The 23478-nt window shown below is 37.1% G+C and overlaps 2 protein-coding genes across 5 annotated transcripts in view; one reads left to right on the top strand and one right to left on the bottom strand.

The window, feature by feature from the left end:
- The window catches only part of ube3c (ubiquitin protein ligase E3C), a 29886-nt gene extending 17516 nt beyond the window's left edge, over positions 1 to 12370 (bottom strand). The window contains exons 1-14 of one of the 3 annotated variants that reach the window (XM_058782103.1): positions 12213 to 12370; positions 11124 to 11266; positions 10807 to 10860; positions 10279 to 10353; positions 10008 to 10154; positions 9695 to 9810; positions 9410 to 9567; positions 9100 to 9253; positions 7651 to 7871; positions 7409 to 7560; positions 7105 to 7292; positions 2053 to 2139; positions 1787 to 1941; positions 1376 to 1602 (exon numbers count right to left, since the gene is read on the bottom strand). In XM_058782103.1, coding sequence (XP_058638086.1) covers positions 1376 to 1602; positions 1787 to 1941; positions 2053 to 2139; positions 7105 to 7292; positions 7409 to 7560; positions 7651 to 7871; positions 9100 to 9253; positions 9410 to 9567; positions 9695 to 9810; positions 10008 to 10154; positions 10279 to 10353; positions 10807 to 10860; positions 11124 to 11189 — 1800 coding nt within the window. In that variant the 5' untranslated portion in view covers positions 11190 to 11266; positions 12213 to 12370. Of the gene's footprint in view, positions 1 to 1375; positions 1603 to 1786; positions 1942 to 2052; positions 2140 to 7104; positions 7293 to 7408; positions 7561 to 7650; positions 7872 to 9099; positions 9254 to 9409; positions 9568 to 9694; positions 9811 to 10007; positions 10155 to 10278; positions 10354 to 10806; positions 10861 to 11123; positions 11267 to 11492; positions 11633 to 11767; positions 12127 to 12212 lie in introns of those variants that run through there. The other 2 variants (XM_058782105.1, XM_058782106.1) reach the window with 2 other exon arrangements.
- A 75-nt stretch (positions 12371 to 12445) lies between these two features.
- mnx1 (motor neuron and pancreas homeobox 1) lies at positions 12446 to 21448 on the top strand. Of its 2 annotated transcripts, none has more exons than XM_058782108.1 (4): positions 12446 to 12497; positions 18660 to 19383; positions 20423 to 20583; positions 20788 to 21448. In XM_058782108.1, exons 2-4 carry the CDS (start codon positions 18882 to 18884, stop codon positions 21064 to 21066), a joined length of 942 nt encoding a protein of 313 aa, XP_058638091.1. In that variant the 5' UTR covers positions 12446 to 12497; positions 18660 to 18881; the 3' UTR covers positions 21067 to 21448. The 2 variants fall into 2 exon arrangements, with proteins under 2 accessions (XP_058638091.1, XP_058638090.1); XM_058782107.1 differs by lacking the exon at positions 12446 to 12497 and adding an exon at positions 13598 to 13682.
- Positions 21449 to 23478: the final 2030 nt, after the last annotated feature.

Genomic DNA, 23478 nt, shown 5'->3' with positions numbered 1-23478 from the left:
GAAAGTAATTGATTTCCTCTTTTTTTTTTCTATTTTTTTTTTTTCATTGATTATTAGGTTATTTGGCTGCTATTTCTTTAAGAGCTACCACTGCTGAACGTGATGCGAATCTGACATGCAACGTATTTTCTCTCAACTCTCTTTAACTTTTCTGACCCACTTCAGGTCTTAAAGTCTCTAATAATGAGCTGACGAGTTGAATCGGGTGTGTTAGATGAGGCTCCAGAACAGTTTTGAAAACCATTTCAGAGACCATGTTAATGTAACTCATATATAATATATTACATGCATGCAAAGTTTTAAGGCAGCTTTAATCGTCTTTTTGGTAACTTCATGACTTAACTGACCATGACATTGCATGCACGTAGTTTCATTCGCGACTGAATAAATGCACTTCTTGACAAAAACAAAAAAAGAGAGGAGCAGCAGTTGTGAGTGGGGTGGCCAACCCTAGCTCCGCCCCTGCATTAACTGCGATAAATATTTTTAACGCGTTAAACTAGTTAAAAAATGAATCACCTGCGTTAACATGCTAATTTTGACAGCACTAGTGTTTCACTTTTTTTTTTTCACTATACTGTGAACTGTTTTGAGTGCACTGATCACAGTTTGGAGTAAAGTGTAAAATCTGTTAAAGATGTCTTTCATTAAAGGGGAACATTCTTTTTAAAGTTGCAGATGTTAACAAGCTCCTGGAGAAACATATGTACTCTGATATGTATTGTATAATCAAATAAATTGCTTCACATTCATTTTATAATGTGTCAATCACTAAGATACACATTTATAAATTATGACCTTTAATTTTTAACTGTGAATGTTGAAAAGCTCTGCAAATCTACTGAAAAGATTTTTAGTTAAATGAAAGGACAAAAGTAGGTCAATGAGCTGTCAACAGCAAGCAGGAGATCTGGTCATCCTGTATACATAAATAATGAGTAAGACGACGAGGAAGAGGATGATGGAAGAAGACAGAGAGTGAGGAGAGCTGACTAATATCCTAATGCCGTTGTCCAGCTCACTTAGTCTTGGCAAACAACCTATTAATTTCCCGAGTGAGTGGTCTTCCTGCCTGGCTGATCAGCACTGATGGCCCTAACAGATGCTGAGACTATTCGCCTCATTAATTGTCAGCTCATTTAATTAGGTCATCAAAGACGTTGTTGGCACTGCTAATACAACGACCGGTTAAAAGTAACGCCCACCATCCACTAAAGATATTATCAGCGCTAACGAATGTGGAACTCATACTAGTGAGAATCTTCTAAGCACTGGTAACGTTTAATCGCTTTCAACTACAACACCGTATGAAAGAGTTCAGCATTAATATCAGCTAGGAAATAAGATTGTGAGATGTAGATATGGAGTGAATCACCTTAAAGAGCTGGACCCATCGTTTCTGCTGAGCTTGAATGTGCTGCTGAACTTGGCTGTTAGTTTTCACCCCGACACTGCGAAACGCTGCTACATACTCTTCTTTGTGCTCCGTCTTAGTCTCAGGATAGGCCAGCTTAATGATTCCCAGACACGCGTCCCGCAAACACCGAGACAATGTCACCAACTCCGCCAGAGAGAAGGGCATCATCGATGTCTGGCTCTGACCTGCCCGAGCAAAGAGAAACATTCAATTTTCAAAAAAAGTTTGCAATGAGAAACTACAATTTCAGGAGTGCTGTAGAATTAACAAGCCCACAATCAGAAGAAGGTAGACAAAGAAGCTTATGTGTCTTAATGTTCTATTAAATACTTCAATATATTACGATTTTTGCAGAATAGATGTTAATACCATCTGCTGAGCCAAAGAACTCGCTGTCATGCACAGAGATGAGTGAATGACTGAAGAGTGAACTGAAGAGATAGAAGAGAGGGATGATCCTGTTGGCGTCCTCCAGAGACATTGGAGAACCTCGAGACATCACCTGCAACAAGAGAACCATAGAGCTACACAAAAGAGAGGGATAATAAAGAGAGGGCAAAAGAAAAATGGTTAATATCATTAATATTATATTCAAGAAGTACACATAAAAAAAATAAAAAATGTAGAAATCTCACCCTGTGATCATTTTAGTTTTCATAGATGTGATTAAATGCCATAGGTGTCTAAGAAAGCGAGCGTTGAAGGCTAAACTGTACAAAAGCCTGAAAAAGACAGAGACAGAAAGAATAAAGATCTTTATGTACAACATAACTCACCAACACTTTTAGTCAAAGCTGCTACAGGAACTATGCTCATCTCTAAATGTTCAAATAACCACATCTCCTGCCCATAAAACCTAAACATCCCAAATTTCCAGCAGGAAAAAAAATATATAAACAACCCAGCGAGCTGGAATTTCTAGTCTTTGTATGTGACCACAGGAAAGATTAAATGAGCCATTAAGCTTTATTTAGGTGAGGCACCTTCCATTAGTAAACTAGCAGTCTGCTTCAGGGTCGTAAACAGACCAGTGGTTCCTGTGGGGGCTCCATTTAAGTTAATGACAGCCAGAGAGACAATGAAGCATGGCCACAATTGCCTGACCATAGAAGCAGTGTTGCGATCACAAATTATATACTGTGTTTAGGTCACCCAAATCATTAAACCTAACAGCCGTCACACTGGGGTGTGAGAAATCGCTCTGTTGGTTACTTGTTTTGTGTCAAGAGGTGAAAGAATAAATAAAGCATAATTGGAAGTAATTAAGGGAGAAAATAAGATTAAAGCTGAGGTTAAGGTAAGAATGTGTACATCCACTTCACACACAATTCACAATGTTTTTCTTTTAACTTCCTGTTCTTTGCATCTAATCACAATTTAAAATCATCTTCATAGTGTCTTTAAATAGCCAAAACAAATACAGCAGGCTTAACATTAATGAGACCTTTCCATGGACAAGAACCAAGTGGGCTATTTACACTAACACAGTTTTGATACTATAACGTCCTTGTTTAGTGTGAAATACAGCCATACTCTTCACTTTAAAATATGATAATGTTTAAAAGGCAACCAAGTTTGCATGCTCACTGGGCGCTTCTTTAAAGGTTGTAAATCAGGGCCAGCTGTTATACCTCTTGTAAAACTATCCCATCTACTCCTGCAGGAATTAATCTTGCTAGGCCAGCTAATTATTTTGTACAGATATCCGATAATGATAAAGTAGTGAAGGCAGGATTTATGATAAAAGCCTTCTCTTCTGGACGGAGCTGTAAAATATAAAAATACCTCCAAATAAAAAAATAAAAAATGGAAGAAAATACAGCACGAGGAAAGGATATGCAGGAAAACATAATGGAAATTCAAGGGGTTTATTTAATATAATGAATGAAAGCAGAATATGCAAAACATTATAAAAGGAAGTCTAAGGTGTCTTACAGAAACAGTTACATCAACTTTGAAATGTGCTTTATAGGATGTTATACTTTTCATTTATTTCAGATTACTCTATATTTTCATAGAACTATTCAAAATTATAAACATTTCATAAGTAGTATACTTACAAAAGAATTTCAAATCACGAGCCAATATTTTATTCACAATAGAACATAGATAAACTTTAAACTGAGAAATTTTACAATTTTATGCACAAAATAAGCTCATTTCAAATTCGATGCCTACTACAGGTCTCAAAATAGTTGGGACAGGGGCATGTTTACCATGGTGTAGCATCTCCTCTTCTTTTCAAAACAGTTTGAAGACATCTGAGCATCGAGGTTATGAGTTTCTGGAGTTTTGGTGTTGGAATTTGGTCCCATTCTTGCCTGATATAGGTTTCCAGCTGCTGAAGAGTTTGTGGTCGTCTTTGATGTATTTTTTGTTTAATGATGCACCAAATGTTCTCTATAGGTGAAAGATCTGGACTGCAGGCAGGCCAATTCAGCACCCGGACTCTTCTACTACGAAGCCATACAGTTGTAATAGCTGCAGTATGTGGTTTTGCATTGTCTTGCTGAAATACACAAGGCCTTCCCTGAAATAGACATCGCCTGGAGGAGAGAATATGTTGCTCTAAAACCTTTATATACCTTTCAGCATTCATAGTGCCTTCCAAAACATGCAAGCTGCCCATTCCGTATGCACTTATGAACCCCCATACCATCAGAGTTGCTGGCTTTTGAACTGAACGCTGATGACACGCTGGAAGTTCTCCCTCCTCTTTAGCCTGGAGGACACGGCATCCATGATTTTCAACAAGAATGTCAAATTTGGACTCGTCTGACCATAGAACACTTTTCCACTTTGAAACAGTCCATTTTAAATGAGCCTTGGCCCACAGGACACGACGCCGCTTCTGGACCATGTTCACATATGGCTTCATTTTTGCATGATAGAGCTTTAGTTGGCATCTGCAGATGGTACGGCGGATTGTGTTTACCGACAGTGGTTTCTGGAAGTATCCCTGGGCCCATTTAGAAATGTCAATGACAGAATCATGCAGATGAGTGATGTAGTGTCGTCTGAGGGTCCGAAGACCACAGGCATCCATCAAAAGTCTTCAGCTTTGTCCCTTATGCACAGAGATTTCTCCAGTTTCTCTGAATCTTTTGATGATGTTATGCACTGTAGATGATGAGATTTGCAAAGCCTTTGCAATTTGACGTTGAGGTACGTTGTTTTTAAAGTATTCCACAATCTTTTTACGCACTCTTTCACAGATTGGAAAGCCTCTGCCCATCTTTACTTCTGAGATACTCTGCCTCTCTAAGACATCCCTTTTATAGCTAATCATGTTACAGACCTGATGTCAATTAACTTAATTAGTTGCTAGATGTTCTTCCAGCTGAATCTTTTCAAAATTTCTTGCTTTTTCAGCCCTTTGTTGCCCCCGTGCCAACTTTGAGACCTGTAGCAGGCATCAAATTTGAATTTAGCTCATTTAGTGGATAAAAGTGTAAAATTTCTCCGTTTAAACATTTATGTTCTCTATTTTCTATTGTGAATAAAATATTGTCTCATGTGATTTGATTCAATTTTCATTTTATTCAAATTTAAAAAAACATCCCAACATTTCCGGAATTTGGGTTGTACACTACAATTTATAAGTAGCATAATGAAACATTAGCTAGCAGGATTTTTTTTTAAAAACTCCCTTTTAATCAATTAATTCTCCTACTAAAAAAGAGAATGTGTGAAAAAGTTGGCATTTTTTCCAGAACATATACAAAAAAAAAAGGATAATTTTTCAAAGTAGTATGTATTTACTAAGGGTATATTCACACCTGTCTTGTTTGTTTCGATTGAAACGAACAAGTTCGTTTCCCCTCTTGGTGCGGATCTTTTGGGCAGGTGTGAATACAGCAATCGCACTCGGGTGCGCACCAAACAACCGCACCGAGACTCAGCCGTGACCATAGCGCCCACAGCAACGTGACATGAGCGCACTAAATAGGCTAAAGCTTGCCACAAAGCCCCAGCAAAAGTTACAATGAATGTGTGTCTGGGGGAAATAGTAAGGATATATTTGAATTATTTATTAATAAACTAGTGTTTTCTGAGTCAGTGTCACAAAGATGAAGTTAAAAATCCTGACTCGCCATCTCCTCAGAAAGAAATGCATCTTTACGGATTATAATGAAAGAGTTTTTGTTTTGGATATGAATTACTTAGTTTTGTAGTAATTCAAAGCTTTCTATAGATATATTCATGTCTGTAGGGAAAATATTCACAGAGTTACGGTTCATTTTTGACGGGAAGCGCATCCAATTAGTTTTCTTTAAAAAGCACGTTTTCTTGATATTATGAGTGCACACAAATAAAAATACACCCTTTACAGTTCCGAATGATGTATTATTATTACCTTTACGAGCAACAATTACGGCGTATTTAATTTGTTTCCACTGATGTCCTGAAGCGCGTTTCAGCTTCCACTCTCCACACCAACGATTGGATATGCGCCTAATAGCGCACATTTATCTAGGTTAAATGTTTAAACTAACATTTTGATATGCTTTAAGTATTTCATATCTATAGATTTTATTTTTGGCAAGTCGTAATTACAACATTGTATGACATTGTCTCATATGATGCTCATAAGTTTCTTCATATTGCGTTTTTATCTCGTGACAACAAATCAGTAAAAGAATAAAAATTGCACTACGAAAGATCTCCATGATTAGCCTGTTTTTGCACTTCCTGTTTTTCCCTGCTTGAGAATTTCTGTCCAATGAACGGATGACCTTAGCACACGTGTGGTTGTTTACAATTTCTGGTTCACTTGCAAAAAGGGCAGTGTGAAAGCGAACCGCACCAAACAAAAACAAAAATCAACACTGTAATTGGTCTGGACCAAAGCAAGTGAACTAGTGGACTTTCCTGGTGTGAATACACCCTAATATTTAAGGGGCTTGTGAGTGTTGCCTCCTCCACTGCGAGGACTGCTTTCTGATAAGATTTTAATACACAATACAACATTCTTAATTATCTGATATTAAGAACATAAAAGGCATAGGCTAGGGTGCACACTGCATGAGTGGAAACTTTAAACTAGTTCTGATTAGTTGATTGACACCACCTTTTAGAGCTCAGTGGCTTTATTTGATATCTCTCTCTCTCATTAAACCAGACGTTCTCCTCTTCCCTGTCTTTCATGCCATCTCTCCACATCACTTTCCTCCTTTCTTTCATTCTTTCTGCTGAAATCCTGTTCTCATTTAGTCAACATTGCAGAACCAAAAGTAGATAAGCAAAGGTGATTGAGTGTAGAGCTCATTACACTAATTGATGAGTGACAGCATCTAAAACTGCTCTGGTAATAAAAAAATAAAAAAACACAGTAAGATGAGACTTAACTGCCTCACCGCTTCATTAGCAATGTTGCTTTATTGTTAAAAAAAAGTGGAAAAACAGAAGCAAAGATAAAAAAAAAAAAACAATCTGCTCATAGACTTGGCAGTTTGATGTTGGGGAATCTTTTTTAATACACATATAAAAGTGCATCCAATTCTCATCTGATTGCAGCTCTTTCTTGACCACATCTTTTTATTAATTAGAGTGGTCCATTGTGCCTAACTTATCTTGATGTAAGAGAGTGATAGAGCGCAAGTGTGCACTGTGCAGTGAATCTAGTTACATTAGTTCTCCTGGGTGATTCATTTTTTTGGATGGGTTGATTGCATATATGACCTTACCTGACTCTGGGCACCATCATACGATGCTGCACCATCAACGTGTGACAGATGGAGGCCATCATGGTGAAGACGTCTTCACTTGCTGAGTCTCTCCACACTAACGTTAGCAGAGCGTTAGTCTGCTGCTTGGTGTCCAACTTCTGTACACACTCCTCTGTTATATAATGCACAGATATCCAACTGCCATCCTTTAAAAAAAAAAAAGACAGAATTATATTCATCAGTTTAACATCAAAATTGCATACTATGGAGCTCTCTGAATATTTTTGCTCAAAGACGTGGATAAGAGAGAATGTGTGTGTACCTGGGCAGCAGGAGGCTGTACGGTCATTTTTTCCTCATCTTCTGAATCACTGTTGATGTCAGCTCTACTGCTGCACTCTGTGACTGGCAACAATGGCAACAGAGTCTGTAGCGCATTCAAGTACAACAGCAACCCTTCTTCGGAGAGTGAACCTATACAAACAAAATGGACAGTCATTTTATTCACTAATCAGGCACACTATATTAGTGATACTGTAAAGTGCTATTAAGCACAATACTTACCCAATCCTGATTCTCCAACTGATAGCACAAAGTAAAAGAGCCAGGGAGCCTGAGCTCTGGCCTGGGCAGAGGAGGCTATGGTGGCTTGAAGAGACCAAAGGAAGTTCTGAAATGGGAAAGCTAGTTTTGGGTCTGACAAAGCTGGCACGAAGAAATGATAGATTTGTTCAGTGAAAGGCGCTGAAATGAACTCCTCAGTGAAGGCTGAAAAAACAAACTGCCTGTGAATGAAAGAAGAAAAAAAAAGGTTGAGAACCTGTGAATTTATTATTTATTGTAACTGTACTGTATGTTTCAGTCTCCAGTAAGGAAATTACCTAATACATTTTTCTAAATGTCACAATAAATATTTCCATTTTAATACCAACACACACAAACATTTATACACATACTTTTGGCTATTTGTGCATCTTTGAGACAAAATCCACAACCGTATTTATAACAGGAGAGCTTTGACCTAGAAGAACCTTGTTAGTTGCCATAAAGCATACATATTTGAAAAAATATATATTTAAGACTTAAAAAATATTTTAAAATCTATATATGTAGAACAGTTTTCATGTTTTAATAACTGACCAAGATTTTTATTGTTTTTAGAAAATTGCGTTTTGTGTTTGTTCATTGTGTGGTGATGTATTTCTTAGTAACTTTGTAATTTGCTGCCTATCTCAACGGGACCTTCCTGGTTAAATAAGTAAATAAATAGTTTCCCAAAATGACATTACAATAATTCAATCACTCTAAAGGATGTATTTTACCATTGCTTTATAGATACAAAGTTAAAATAGAAGTGACACCACCACAATTTGATTTATCCACACTGGAATTAAGCCTTACCAATTAACCCCTAAAACTTCTGAATAGTAATGTACATTATTAATCTAAAAAAAATCTGAAAAATGTTCATTTAAATCAAAAGGTTTTGGGAGGGAACAATGTTTGTCTGGGTACATGCCTCTGTGTGTGTTTGTGTGTGAGAGAGAAAGAGAGAGAATGAGAGCGAGAGAGCGAGCGAGAGAAAGAAAGAGGGCAAACATAAGACTATATGCACAAGCTTCTCTCTCGTGCTCCTGTCGTTCCTCAGAGAGAAAAGAAAAAAAAACAGCAGTGTTCGTCACTCAGTGTGTTAGAATGGAGGGTAAATGTTGTGTAAACATTACGTGTTGAGTCAACGAGTCTGTCTGGATTTTACTACTCTCTGTAAACACAGCAGTGAGAGAACTACTGTCCATTGGTCCCCTAGAAGGATAAAGCTAACGGTCTGCAATAAGGGGTCAGTGTGCAGGCTTTTACTGGGTGGGACCCTTGCACCACACACAACAAAACAAAGACATTCCTCTAACAGCTTAAACTAAATGCTCTTCTCAGCATGTATAGCATAAAAGGCTATGAATCGATTTAATTAATTCAACTTTTTTTCCCCCAGTATGCACCTATGTGAATATGTACCTGGTATCTGGGGGGCAGGAGCTGTATGTAAAGTGCAGAGGCTTGAGTGTGTGTTCCAGCAGCGTTTGTGCCAGTGGAATGGAAGGGGCATCACTATACTCTAGACTCGATGGCAACTTGTGATTCACTAAAACATACAGAGATCTGTAGTATCCTAAAAGAGAGAAAGAAATATGATTACGATAGATAACAGATGAAAACTTAAGCTGAATTAAAATGAGAAACTTATGTACTTTCTCTAAATGAATATACTCATCTATTGCCTTAATGTATGCTGAAGATAAATCTATCACATGTTAAAACTCTGTACCTTTCTCTACCATATAGTGCAATATTTGTTCAATAAGTGCAGTGACATGGTTTTCATCCTGCAGAAAGGACAAGTAGGTTCTCTCAGACGAAAACACCTCCAGCATCCGCATCGGGACGGCCACATTCACACCGTCATTTTCACATGCTTGCAATAACCTTAAATCAACAGAGAAAATGCTTAGCAACCAACCAACAAGAAGATCTAAAGGTTTAAATGTGACAGAAGGATGCATTTTAGGTATGCTACTACACAAAGCAGCATCTGAGGAACATCTCATTTTACCTGCAACAGTGCCCTAGTATCCTCTTGATCTGAAACAGGCAGTTCTGTCTTTCTGGCCCCGTCAGCAGCTTCACGAACTGAGCATGATGCTTTACCAAACTCTGACACATCCAGATCTACACAGTTAAGACATTACATTCATAAATGCACATAAATACAATGAAGGTTCTTGGCTTCATAAAGACAGTGACACCACTGATTGGACACCAGTCAGTCCAACTTCTTTTTCTTCAATCCACATTAAAATGGCAAATAACGAGGCTTCACTGAGTCTCATAGGGCAAAAACAGCTTTTTAAACAGGCAGTCCTTACCATTCTGTGTCTGTCTTCACTTAGTCTGTAAAAAAAGAGAAGCTGGCGAACAAGTTGGCTGAGTATGGCACTGTCTGTAAGTTGAGGGCCAGAGCCTGACAGGCACTGACACACACAGCGGTCAAAGCATCCCCTCTGAATGGCATACTAAATGAAAAAGACAGAATAATTAGGAATTTAACAAATAGTCTATCAACTACAAGAATACACACAGGCTCTATGTTTAAAGAAACCCTTCAAAACATGCAAAGTTCAAACCGCTGCCACACACTTGTTGTTTCCTGTCTTGGTATCCCCTTATGTATGACTGAATGATGATTGCATTTTTTAGTCTTTTCCTCTCATCCTGTGGAAAAAACAAAGATGAGTAAACCATATATGAAGGACAAGACCATCATCTCCTATTTGCTCGCAACTTTAAGTTTCATATTCTCATTTTGGGCTCTAAAATAAAAATAGATACAACTATGCAGAAATACTGTACACATCATGGGTACAATGGCAGCAAAAAGTATTTTTACTCTCAAGACACACTTGAAAATGTATGAATGTCACTGCATTAGATCAACTAGTCAACCCAAGCTTTTTTAGAACTAACATCACTTTTACATTTATTTATTTAGCAGATGCTTCTATCCAAGCTACTTACACATGAGGAATACAACAAGCGATTCATCATTAAGAAGCAAATAAACGTAAGTGTTCATAAAACAAAGTTTCAGACATTATTTAGAACTTTTCTGTCCTATTTTTACAATAAAACACAGCGCTTTAAAACACCATAATGTATGATTCTCACCTCCCTTTTTCTTCTTTCCTCTTGTGTTCGATGAAGAAGTGACGCTTTTTCCTCCTGTACAAAACACATATGGGAGACATGTCAAAATAGGTCCAATATCAAAATGATACAGCAATTTTTGCCAGATTCATGTAGTCCATATGTGAAAATACTTTACACCAAACACTCACAAACATGCCATATCATCATTTTCCAAGTAATAATCATTGTAGACAAATGTAGTGATGCACAGAACTAGACACATTTGTGTGGACAAAGTAGTCTGAATTTAGACATTTTGATAACTCAGCCATCATCATATCATATGGAAAACTTACTTTTCTGCTAGCACCCCCAAGGGACACCTTAGGCGTTCTCCTGAAATCTCCCTCAAAACTGAACATGGTTGGTTACACTTTTTCCATTGAGCAGCGATCAATGCAAGGACCCTGTGTGCAGAGCAACAAAGTGCTGTCTGTGCCTACAAGACAGAGAAAACACAAAGCTCATGAGACTGATGTTAATCCAATGAACTAACGTTAATCATAATAAAACCGCTCTCTCTCATAACAGATTGTTTGGTACTAATAATAAACACTGGCCAAGAAGATGAACATATGTGCACGACAAGCTTAAATACATACTAGAAGAGGTGCAGAAGGTCACAGTGGGACTGAATGGAAACTGACATTATAGCAGAAACTAACCTGGCACTTCAGCAGGAGTGATCAACACGAAATGTCAAAAACATTACGTTACCGATGAAATATTACTTCAACTTTAAGTCAGAAAATAGACGTTTGATTCAAACAAATATCTCTGTGTATACAAACTTCCTTGCCATGCAGCCTCATCTGAGCGAGACATGTTCTAGAAAGGGGTTGTGTTTCATACGAGACAAATACATTAGTTGTGTCTCCAGCAAGGCTAGTTAGCTTGCTAACCTACAGAACAAGCAAAAAAAGAAAAAAGATCACAATACCAGAAGTTCATCATCATTTATGAACGTGTTCTTTGATGTTTTATGTCTAAAGGAGCTCTCGCGCTGTAGAAGACACAGAGCTCGGATGTTTTTTCTTCAGTCAGATCCACTGAACTTCTGTTAGCCTTTTGGCTAAGGGTTCTTTGACTAGCTAGCTAATGACTCAGCAGCAGGTCAATTGTGTTTCGCCTCGACAATTACCAATTTCCCAGTCATTTACATGTAAACGTATATGTTATTGGGGTCTGTCAACATTTAGCAAGAATTAAGTCAGTAATTTTGACCATCAATGTAGAACTCTGTTCTGACATGATAGTTCAGCTTGATACAAACTTCAGTCATATGTCGCTCTGGTCGCTTCTAGAGTCATCTAGTGATTTCAGTGATGTTTTACGGATTTTTCTACGGATGAGTCGTATTAATAGATGAAATGCGAATTGTTTACCTGGTTTTATTGAATGATCAGCCGAACGATACTGTTCAGCGACTGGAAATCAGAGAAAACAAAACCGAAATCGTTGCTCTTGCTCTACTAAACAAACACAACACAGCGAACAGCCCGCCTACACAGTAGAACGGTGAAATGTGATTGGACAACATATCATTTTCTTCCAAACGATTGGTTTAATACGGGGTCAATAACACGAAAACTGTCACGATTACTTCCTGGATGAATCCCAGCAATAAAAGGAAACCAGCTGCAGTGCAAGGGGTCTAATCTCCGGAAAACGTAACTAAATCATATTCTCTAGATCTTCTTTAAAAACACCTTTTATAATACACCTTTCTTTACTGGTTTGTTTGTAAATGATGTAAATAATTAGGAATCTATCCAATGGGCCTTCTGTTTTTTATACAATCTATGGCTCTGAAAAACTTATTTCAAGATTTATACTCTAAATCAGAATGTAAATAATAATAATTATTATAATTATATTTTCAAAAAAGTTTAAAAGTCCCTTTAGGATGAATAGGTTTTTTTATTTTTATTATTCTAAATATATATTAATAAATAAATATATTTTTATTTTTATTTATAGAATAAATAAAAATAAACAGAATTTTTATTCAAAAATAATGCAGCTTATTACGAAATGTCAAACACATAACAAAACAAAAAATAAACAATCATCTACTTTACATAAAGTTTTAAAAAGAGATAGTTCACCTTTGTTGTTGTTGTTTTGTTTTGTTTTGTTTTGTTTTGTTGTTGTTTTGCTTTTAAAACATGACAAAATAGAACATACAGAAACACAGTTCAAAATAGGAGCAAACAGTGCTGTAAATATAAAACAAGTCTGACAAAAGCACAAACAATGAAGTTAAATTTTCATGTAATTATGTGTTGTGTTGGTGTAAGATTGTTATGTACATGAGTTGTACATCTCTATATCTTCTATCTCTGTTTTTTTCTTCTGTGGAACGTAAAAAGATAATTTGAGAAATGTCTCAGTGTTTTGTTTTGATTTTGTCATATTGTCCATACAAGTCAATTAACAAAATAGTTTGGTTACCAACATTCTTCAAAATTAAGAAAGAAAGTCATACAAGTTTGGACTTTGGAACAACATGTGGGTGAGAATTTGAAAATTTCCAATTTTGGTAGAACTATACCTTTAACTTTGAAGCCAATTGACTTTCAAATAAGTCTGCCTACTCATCAGCACATCACACAGGCATCTTCCTAAATATTACAGAATAGCTCTCACACCCATGGCTTGGCGTCTGATTCTCGTTGGACAGCAGTAGCAAGACTAGAAACCACTCTGTTTCTCATATATGTTATGGAGGGATTTATGAGTTATTGATTGATCATATCCTGCCTTTTAGACCTGAAAAGAGGATAACGAGCCACTACAGCAAGTCTTCTGGAGCTGCTTCAGAATACAAAATGGGGGTCTCATCATCTCAAAAGGTCTCTAATTTTGAAAGATGTCAAAAAGGTCACACATTTACGTCAACTCCATGAGTTATATGTCTCCATAACTCTTTGCTGAGGCTGGTTAATTGCTAAACTGTTCAAGAGACCTCTCCTCCCGTATTTTTAGGTAAAAAAGTGTAAGCTATTTCTTGAATCCATACAACTATACATGGTTCAAAAGAACCATTTTCCATCCTAAAGACACTTTTGCAAAATGGAAAAGTTCCATGGATGTTAAAGGTCTTAACCATGTCAATAAAGATCTCTAAGAATTGATTTTATTTTTTAATTTTATTTTTTGCATATAGGCCTAGCTTAAATTTGTTAAGGATCAGTTGTTAAGTATTTAACAATTTATTACAGAATCATGCAGCCCTACATTTTTCTCAAACATAAAAAAACCCCCATTAAAATATGGGTTATAAATCATTTAGTTACAAACACTGATCTGAGCACATCTTGCTCCAAAGAGCATTTGTCAGATTTCACAAACCAATTCAAAAATTATATTCTTTCCTAATCTTTAAATCTTACGCATCCAGTCTATTAGGTGCTGGGCTATGTGCTTTACATTTGCAGTCAGGCTACAGCCATTGTTTAAAGTTTAAAACTCCTTAGATACACAAACAAGTCTTACATTTTGATCTATGATCACTCATCAGTCAGTGAGTAAAATGTAAAAGCTGAGCTTGAGAAACATTAATAACAGACATCTGTTTTCATTGACTAAAAGCTGTTTAGCACTAGGATATTGGTTGATAAATTGAAAAAGCTAGGGCCAAATGCACCTCCACTCCCCTTTTTTCTGAAAAATTAATGAAAAGGAGGAAGAAAATGGGAATAAGGAAAATTGACACCATCCAATTATATGTGGTGGCCAAATGTGCTTTTCTGAAATACAATACAGCCATCATGTGTCACATTTGCCTTAAATTTGAAAATGTTTGGATAGGTTACAAAGTCATGCATTACCAGCTGACAGCTTTCTGCATTCAAATAGAGGACTAAATGAAGACAAGTAAAAAAAAAAAAAAAAAATAAAGGAATATAAGGCAATATTGTAGCTTTCTTTATTATTGTTTCTAAATCATGTTAAATGTGCAGATTCAAATCATTGTGGCTTACAGGGAAAATAAATAGCCTAATAATATTTTTTCACGTTGGGGTGCAGGTTTTTAAATCGTGTCTGCTTGTAAATGTTAAATCATAGGTTAAGGGTTATTGTTGAATAAATTAATACATTTGTTAGAAAAGAAATGTTGCTTTTAAAATATTTAGTTGGTCCTCAGTCTTTCGTGGGGCACTCATTTCAATAAACAGAGAGGTCTTTGTGCATGACAGGTATATGAAATAGGTCTCTGGCCTGGGCTGCACTAAACGTCTCACTTTTTTAATGCATCACAAACTAGCCGAGACATATACACATCTACACATTAAAAACATAATTAAATAAATAAATAAATAAATATATATATATATATATATATATATATATATATATATATATATATATATATATATATATAAGTGTGGCATGTAGGTAGTGGCCGGGGATGGCTGGTGTTTGGGGAGATGGGGGGGGGGGGGCTTTGGGCCCTGTTGCCCAGCAGCATCTTTCCCTGCACTCCCGTTGTAGCGTGACATGGGCTGGGGTTTTAAGTTATGGTATGTTGTAGCCACGGAGGGATCAGAGGCAACCCCCCCCAATTATTAAACATTTATTAATTTATAATTTAATACTATTATTATTAATATTATTATTATTACTTGCCCTCCTCATTGTCCTCCACCTTTTCCCAGTCTTTATGAAATCATTATTATTATTATTGTTATTATGGTTATTATTATTATTGCTAATAACATTTGTCTCCTCCTTTTTTTTTCTATAAGTTATACTACTTATATCTGTTATTAATCTGTTAAGATACTATTTCAGTTGTATGCTTCCTCCTCCACCCCTAGACACAATGACACACACACACACACACACACACACATGCATGCTCATAGACATATGAATGCAAATACAGGAGCTAATCAGAACGGACTTGTAATGTTGGCTATCAGTATATATATATATATATGTTTGTTTGTCCAAGTGATTGTATTGGCACATTGTCACTTTCTTTACTTAGCCTATGTTTTTTACTTACATGTTATATGTTTGGTCCATGGGATTCTGTATTTGGCACATGTAAACATTGTCACATTCTTTACTTGCATAATAATAATAAAAGGTATATGAAATGAATTCATTTGAATTAGCCCTGACATCTGGTGACATCGTCAATCACGGGCTCGTGTCACGGAGAGAGGGGACTTGTGGGTCATCTCGTTTAAAGCACATTTTAAATTACACCACTGACTGAATTGTGTGTATTCATCACATTAGTGTAGTCTACCAGTGCGCTCGGTTAAGTGACACCTGGCTTTCAGGCTAGTTCACTGGTTTGTTTGGTCCAGTGAATCATTTAAGAGATAATCAGGCTTCCCAAAGCAAACAGATGAAAAACGCTTATAGCCAAGAAGGAATTGTTAAAATATGCAGTACGTTTAAAATAAATTATCATCACGTTCAGAGTCCTTGGGGGAAGAAATCCTAAAGCTTTAAGAACTGAAATCGGATTTCTTGTAATGACTTTTGATACTATGACCATTCATTGTAAGTAAGCGTTCTCCACAAATTAAATTGTTAAAAAGATTATGAGTCCCAAATGTGTTTAAAAGCAGTGCAATATACATTTCAACACACTGCCCATTTGTGCCATTATACGATCGAAAATATTTATTGCAATAAAAGAGACAGTGGAGGTCCCGTTAAATTGGCTTTTCATAATGAACACATTTACCATGGATAATTAATATATAAACTATTTCGATTTGTCACTGTGATATGTGTTCCACTTAATTGTGAAAGTAATTACCGAGCGAATGAACAGCTTTGAGGAGAGTCCCTGTTTCAGGCCCTTCTATCTCAGGGTGCAATAATAATTTTACTCTCTCCTGATGTGATGAAAAAGAGCCATAAATCTGTCTGATCGCTGCAGGTCCACGGCTTCATATTTCACTGCTGCTTTAATAGAAATATTCATGCAATCCCTTAATGAAATTAAAACCGAGAAGCGGATAAAGCGTAGCGTTTAAAGACACAAGAGCATTTGATTGGGAAGAATGTCGCAGACTTCAAACTACAGAAGAATTCCGGCTAGATTTAAACATAACACAGGTTTATCGATGCGCTGTAAATCACATAAAAACATTTTCGTATTTTAGCACATCGTCAAAATCCGTCTGGGTGACACTTTACAGTACCGTGCACTATACATATGTTGTTAGCAATTACACGTGAGGCTTGGTGCTTTCTATTACAGAATTGGTCACTATATCATTACTGCACCCTGTTATTCTTCTTCTTTCGGCCCGTGACTTGTTGATTTCCCCTGAGCAAATAAACGCATGAGACCGGTCTCGGGAGGGTGGTTAGCTGATGAATTGAGGAAAACTAATCCGCTTTATTGGTAGACAGGTTAAGGGCAACAGAGTGTCAATAATTCTCTCTCTGACCTCTTCCTCCATTAGCTTAAAGAGGCTTATAAGAGGACCAGATCTTCCACATCCCCATCCCTGCGCGTGCAGCTGCTTGAAGAAACAAGTGGGCTAATTTCGATTTGAAGTGCGCGAGATCATAATCGCCTGTTTGTGTTTTAGTAACATATCCTGTATTTATTTTTGGTAATATAGCCTAATGTTAAAATAAAATTACGGATACAAAGTTGTTCAAGTATGTCAACATCTAGCCCACAGATCAATTTTGTTGTTAATAGCGTAATCAAGATTTTTGAAAATAGTTTCCCCCGCTTAATAGTTAAACTAGTCATAAATACTGGCGCTGTCACAAAGGAAAAGTTGTCACTAGGTCTATCTCAGTAGGCTAAGTCAAAAATCAGATTGTAAAAATTTATGTTTTTGTTTGTTTCAATTTTATCCTCCAGAGTAAAATTCTGATATCATCATATTTGTAAATTAAAGAAATTTATTATAAGAGAAATCAAGAAATTGCACAATAAAGTCAAATAAATTCACGCAGGGGTACACTGGATATTTTTCATTTCAGGTCGGTGCATTTTTGGCGGTGGAGGGGGGCAAGGTGTCACGTAAGTTTAGGCTATATAGGCTACAACTGATTGAATTTAGGCCTATTTGTTGCTCAAAACACGTTTGATAATTTTGTATAGGCTATTTCACGTATTTTCATTAAGCTAATTGTTTTATGTTTCATCATTATTTTACTGCTTACATTTTTTTGCTAAAAAAAAAATAGGTTGTTCATAAATATTCACTGCAGTAAAATGAGGCAATTAAGAGAACAGTCTTTTCTCAAATTTGTCCTCTTACAAAATTCAAAATGTATTTTTTAATATCAAATGCGTGCATTATTAATTAATATAGGCCTAATCATCAAACAGAAAAATGTCCATAAGCCTATAGTTTTTATTGCCAGTGCAGTTTTTGGCGGATGGTTGCCTTTCTCTCTCTCAAACGAATAGCCGTTATCTTTACATGGATAAGGTTTGGCAAAATTTTTTACATCCGAGTGAACAGGATACAATTTTAGCCAATCAGTTAGTCATCTTTGTTCATCTTAGTTCTATATTTTTTGCCTCGACATGTCGAAAACACTCACAAAATGATATGATTCTTATTATCGATGAAAATGTTTCAATCTGTTCTAGAGGACGATGCAAATCAATCATTGCTTTTTACTACACTTTTCTTCATTCAATGCAGAATATCTATAAAACAATTAGGCTATGCTTTTCTTCAAATACGGACATCTATCTGGAGTGTGCGTTGTATGTTAACTACACTGTAACATTTTTTTTATTATTATTATTTTTACTTTTTTTTCTGTTTTTCACACACCCTTAACTTCCACGAACGATACAACTCTTTATTTTTCGAGGACTATAGGACTTCTAAGAGCTCAGTGAACACTGAAATCACTGTCCAATCGGATATCCACAAGGATGACGCGGGTGGCCAATCCACACCCTCTCCAGCAGCTGTTGACAAGTGGACTTCTGGCTTGCACACCTTGGCTAAGATCATAACTTTAAGGAGAGGAACGGTGACACTCGTGACAGCCTTTTAAAGTTGCGAACGACGCGTTAATCTGTTTGTGAGGTGGGCAAGATGGAGAAATCCAAAAACTTTCGCATCGACGCGCTTCTGGCCGTCGATCCACCAAAAGTGCAGACCTCGCCGCTGGCGCTGGTCACCTCCCTGCCCACCTCTTCAGTATCATCCTCCTCCGAAAGCGTCCAGGCGTCGGAGTTGAGCACGAACTCCGAAGCTCTTCGCACCGAGACTCCGTCGCCCCCCAGGATATCGTCTTGCGGCTTGATTCCCAAACCGGGTTTCTTGAACTCTCCTCATTCAGGCATGCTCGGACTACACCCTCAGACCAGCTCCGGGATCCCCCCTCAGGCTCTCTACGGCCATCCAATGTACACTTATTCAGCAGCAGCAGCGCTGGGCCAGCACCCGGCTCTGTCCTACTCATATCCGCACGGCTCGCACCATCATCATCATCCCAGTGACCCCCTCAAACTCACCGCCAGCTCCTTCCAGCTCGATCACTGGCTGAGGGTCTCCACTGCGGGAATGATGCTGCCTAAAATGGCAGATTTCAATGGTGAGTTACATTTGAAATGCACGTGGCTAAATAAAGAACATTGTTATTAGGCTTATTATTATTATTGTCATTTTTGTGGCTATGCTGCTCTGTTATTATAATCAACTGATTAGCCTAGTTTTATTCTGCATTCTTTAATTATATTTGATCACTTTTGAGACTTATATTGCAGAATAACGCTGTTTATTTTCAACGTGGAGGCCCCCCTACTGTAGTTTTATTAATAAAAAAAATTAAATCAAATGTGTTGAGAGCAACGGATCACAGCAGCCAGAAAGCCTATAACAAGCGCGTGCAGGGTCAGTAAAGCTGTTCTTTGAACGAAACTGAACGAGCTCTGTCTTTCAAAGAGGGGCTAAAATGGACAGATAATGGACAGAGGGAAAGTGGCGGACGAGTGTGAAAACCACAGCCTGCCAACTGTGTACACTGCAGACACTGACTCTCTGTTCCGCTGCTCGTCTGCAGATTTTCTCAAACCTCTCCCAAACAAATCAGATAGGGTGGAAATGTTAGCAGATGTACTGACAATTCCGTGGCACATTGAGGCTAGGTGTGATTGGGAATTGCTTTTGAGGGTTTTTTTTAAATTATTTCTTGCCGTGCCATTTACACAGTGTGTTACATTGTGCGTATGTTGTAACGCAATACTAGGCTATTATAGGCTATTAAAATAAGAATAATGGAAAAACATGATCAACAATTCTGCTGTTCATGCCACTTTCAAAAAAATTTTTTTTCTGTAGGCTAAATTCATCAAATAACACTAAAGTTTTCTGCTTTTGTGATGGTGCTTTGGAGATTTAGAAAATGCTTGATAAATAATGATTAAATTAGCCTGGGTTATTTAAGCATCAGTATAGTTTTGGAGAAAATGGAGAATATTTGTAGAAATGGAGAATAAAAAAATCTTTGTAGAACTTGAAAGGTTCTCTTAAGTTGTCAAAATGTAAAAACGCATTTTGGTTCTCACTAGAATTTTTATTCGTTTTGGAACCTTTATTTTTATATTGTTAACATTCAGTTTTTTGTTCTGCAGGCCAGGCGCAGTCAAACTTACTCGGGAAGTGCAGAAGACCAAGAACCGCGTTCACAAGCCAGCAGCTCCTTGAACTTGAGCACCAGTTCAAGCTGAATAAATATCTATCGAGACCAAAACGGTTTGAAGTGGCCACATCATTAATGCTAACAGAGACACAGGTAAACCACCGGCTTTTTAACATTTAAAAATGTCTACATTCATTTGTTGAAACTCTATAGCCTACTTTAATAGCCTACATAACAATAATAGCCTACTAATAAAATATTTTCAATTTAAATATTAAAATCAGTAGATCAAGCAATATTCGATTACTCGGGCTTATTTATAAATGAATGAGACACACGTTATGTTCATATTTCCAGGTGAAAATCTGGTTTCAGAACAGACGCATGAAATGGAAGCGCAGTAAAAAGGCTAAAGAACAAGCCGCTCAGGAGGCCGAGAAGCAAAAAGGTAAAGGAAACCAGGACAAAATGGACGGACTGGAGAAGGACTACCAGAAGGCAGATTCAGTGAAAAATAGCAGAACACGGGGCTTTAGGGACAGTGACGACGAAGGAGATAACTACATGCTGAATTCATCTGATTGTTCCTCCGATGATGAACGAACCAATGCCAGTGATATCAGTCCACAACCATGAGACTTCGTTTCCAAAAAGACACTTATATAAGCGAAGTATGTGATTTGCATGTGTTATCATCTTGCAGTCATTATGGAAATGCTGAGATGGACGCCCACATGAGCTGTTTGTATTCTTACAAACATTGACTACTGATGAAGGTGAAGCCTGATGTTATGGCTGCAGCGCATGTGGTAAAAATGCATTACATCAAGCAAAATAGATTAGTAGGCCTATCAGTAATAATTCGCATCATCAAGATGTTCCTATTCGATAACCACTGCGTTAGTTTCTGAACTCAAGTGGGATGGGAAAAAAAATCTGGCGTTGCTTCATCTACACCCAGAACCATATGTGATCTGTTTATTTTTATACAATGTATTTATAACGAAATCGCTTTTAAAATGCATGTAAATTATTGTTTAAGTTTATCAGTTACACTCTGTGAATAAAATTAATTTTTTCTAATTTCGGGCGGCCTTTTTTAATTTGTAGCTACCAATGTTGAATTCGATATAGCCTATGTGACCCTGTCTGTGAAGTCTCAAAATCTAATTATGAGATAACAAGCATCAAAGTTTGATTTCAACCATTAATTCAATCTTTGACGATATTAAAGATATCAAGGTTCCATTTTTCACAGAATGTTCTTTACCTTATGACGGATGATTTTATGCAGAAAAATGGTAAATCACCAAAAAATGACTTTAGCTGTGTTTTCACAGGCAGGGTCACATATTCCATTACAAACGTGAAGGAAAAACCTTCAGCAAGAACAGGCTGGATGTGAAGCGGTCTGTTGTCAGTGGCATGGCCGGGTCATGGGAATCGCTGTTTATAGCGCTCTCATATCCGTGCAAATGTGCGAGTAAGCATACTCGAATATGGAGAAACATTTCTCACCACTGCAGGAATGGGCAGTATAATGAACCTTTGAGACGAAGCCCATCCATCATCGGAGCACATCACAGAAGCTATTTTAGGTGTCTTTTATATTTATGTTAGACTTCAAGTGAAGCGAAATTAGCTTGAACTTTTCGCTGATTTTAGACACTCAGTGTTATATCTAGCCGGAAGTCTGTTTCTGGCATGTTCACAGAGTAATGATGAAAATGAGCATGTGGTATTAGCTAAACCAGAGAAACTTACTCACTGTAGGAAGGACGTGAAACGAAAATGATAAAGCAAGAATGAGAGTATGCTGGATTACTCTACAGCAAGACTATTTTAATGGTCTTTCCTGCAATCTAATTGAGGTCTATTTCGCATAAGTGCATTTCCTCCTTTATTAATAACGACATGCTTTATTGGGTAATAAACCCAGAGATCCATCTGGTCTTTGCCAAGGAGCTTCTTCGAATCAATTAGAGGACATTTAAATATAATCACTATCCACTCCTATCAGTCCAGGGCCATGACAACTATCTACTCGGACACTGAATGTGATCTGAAATGTTCCTTGTTTTTCATTTACTAAGCCACTTTAGTCATATTCTCAGTAGAAAATAATCATTTTTTATATAGTCCGAACACATTTAGCATAATAAGCTGTGGATTTTGGTGAGTTAGTTCTCTATAAAAAAACTCCCCTTTTATTACTCTAAAACAGAATTTAACAGTCCCGTGATGTGACTAAGCAAAAGCATGCAGAAACTAAAAATCATGGCTAATCTATTAACCTTCACTTCACTCTTGGGTTCTAAAAGGCTAGTAGGGTAGCATTTTATATAGAAACAGGAATTTCCTAGAGGGGTAAAGTAACAAGATACTGTTCAAATGTTGAAATGGGTTCATAATATGATTAATGTTATGATAAATGTGAACAGAAGCTTCAATAATGTTATGCAAAATACTCTGTTGGGCAACAGTAAACAATGATTTAATTACAGAATTAATCTGGCCTTAAACAGGTAGTAGTCAATTTAGGAAACATTAGTTACTGATTTAACTAATGACTAATTTACCCTACCTGTACGTTTACCCAGCTGCATAAGTACAAAGAACTCAACCTTATCAGTGCTACTACCATCCTCTAACGATCGGGAAAGAAACCACACACAGGTTAGCAGGCTGCATGAGACAGTGAAAGGCAAGACAAAACAAAAATTCAGAAATGCATAATAAACCACACAATACAGATTTATCAATAGGGGCAGCGCAAGTGATTCGGTTGACCTTCTGGCTGAGATTCCTGCACGTGAAATGTTTGAAAACGTAAAAGAACAAGCCAACAATGGTGCATTTTTAAAAAACGAACACCAAGTCCCATGGCCTTTGCACAGGAACATGCAATATCCTCACAAACAGTATTTTAACTGTGGTCTTATCAGGTCGAAGACAACTTTGCTTCCTATTACCAGTTCAAACTAGGGTCGGTATCAACCTTCCTCTGGTCTCACACAGACAGACAATAGCACACACTCTTTACAATCA

Source organism: Onychostoma macrolepis, chromosome 07, assembly GCF_012432095.1.
Source record: "Onychostoma macrolepis isolate SWU-2019 chromosome 07, ASM1243209v1, whole genome shotgun sequence".
Lineage (NCBI taxonomy): Eukaryota > Metazoa > Chordata > Actinopteri > Cypriniformes > Cyprinidae > Onychostoma > Onychostoma macrolepis.
This window is presented reverse-complemented; position numbering and strand designations above follow the sequence as displayed.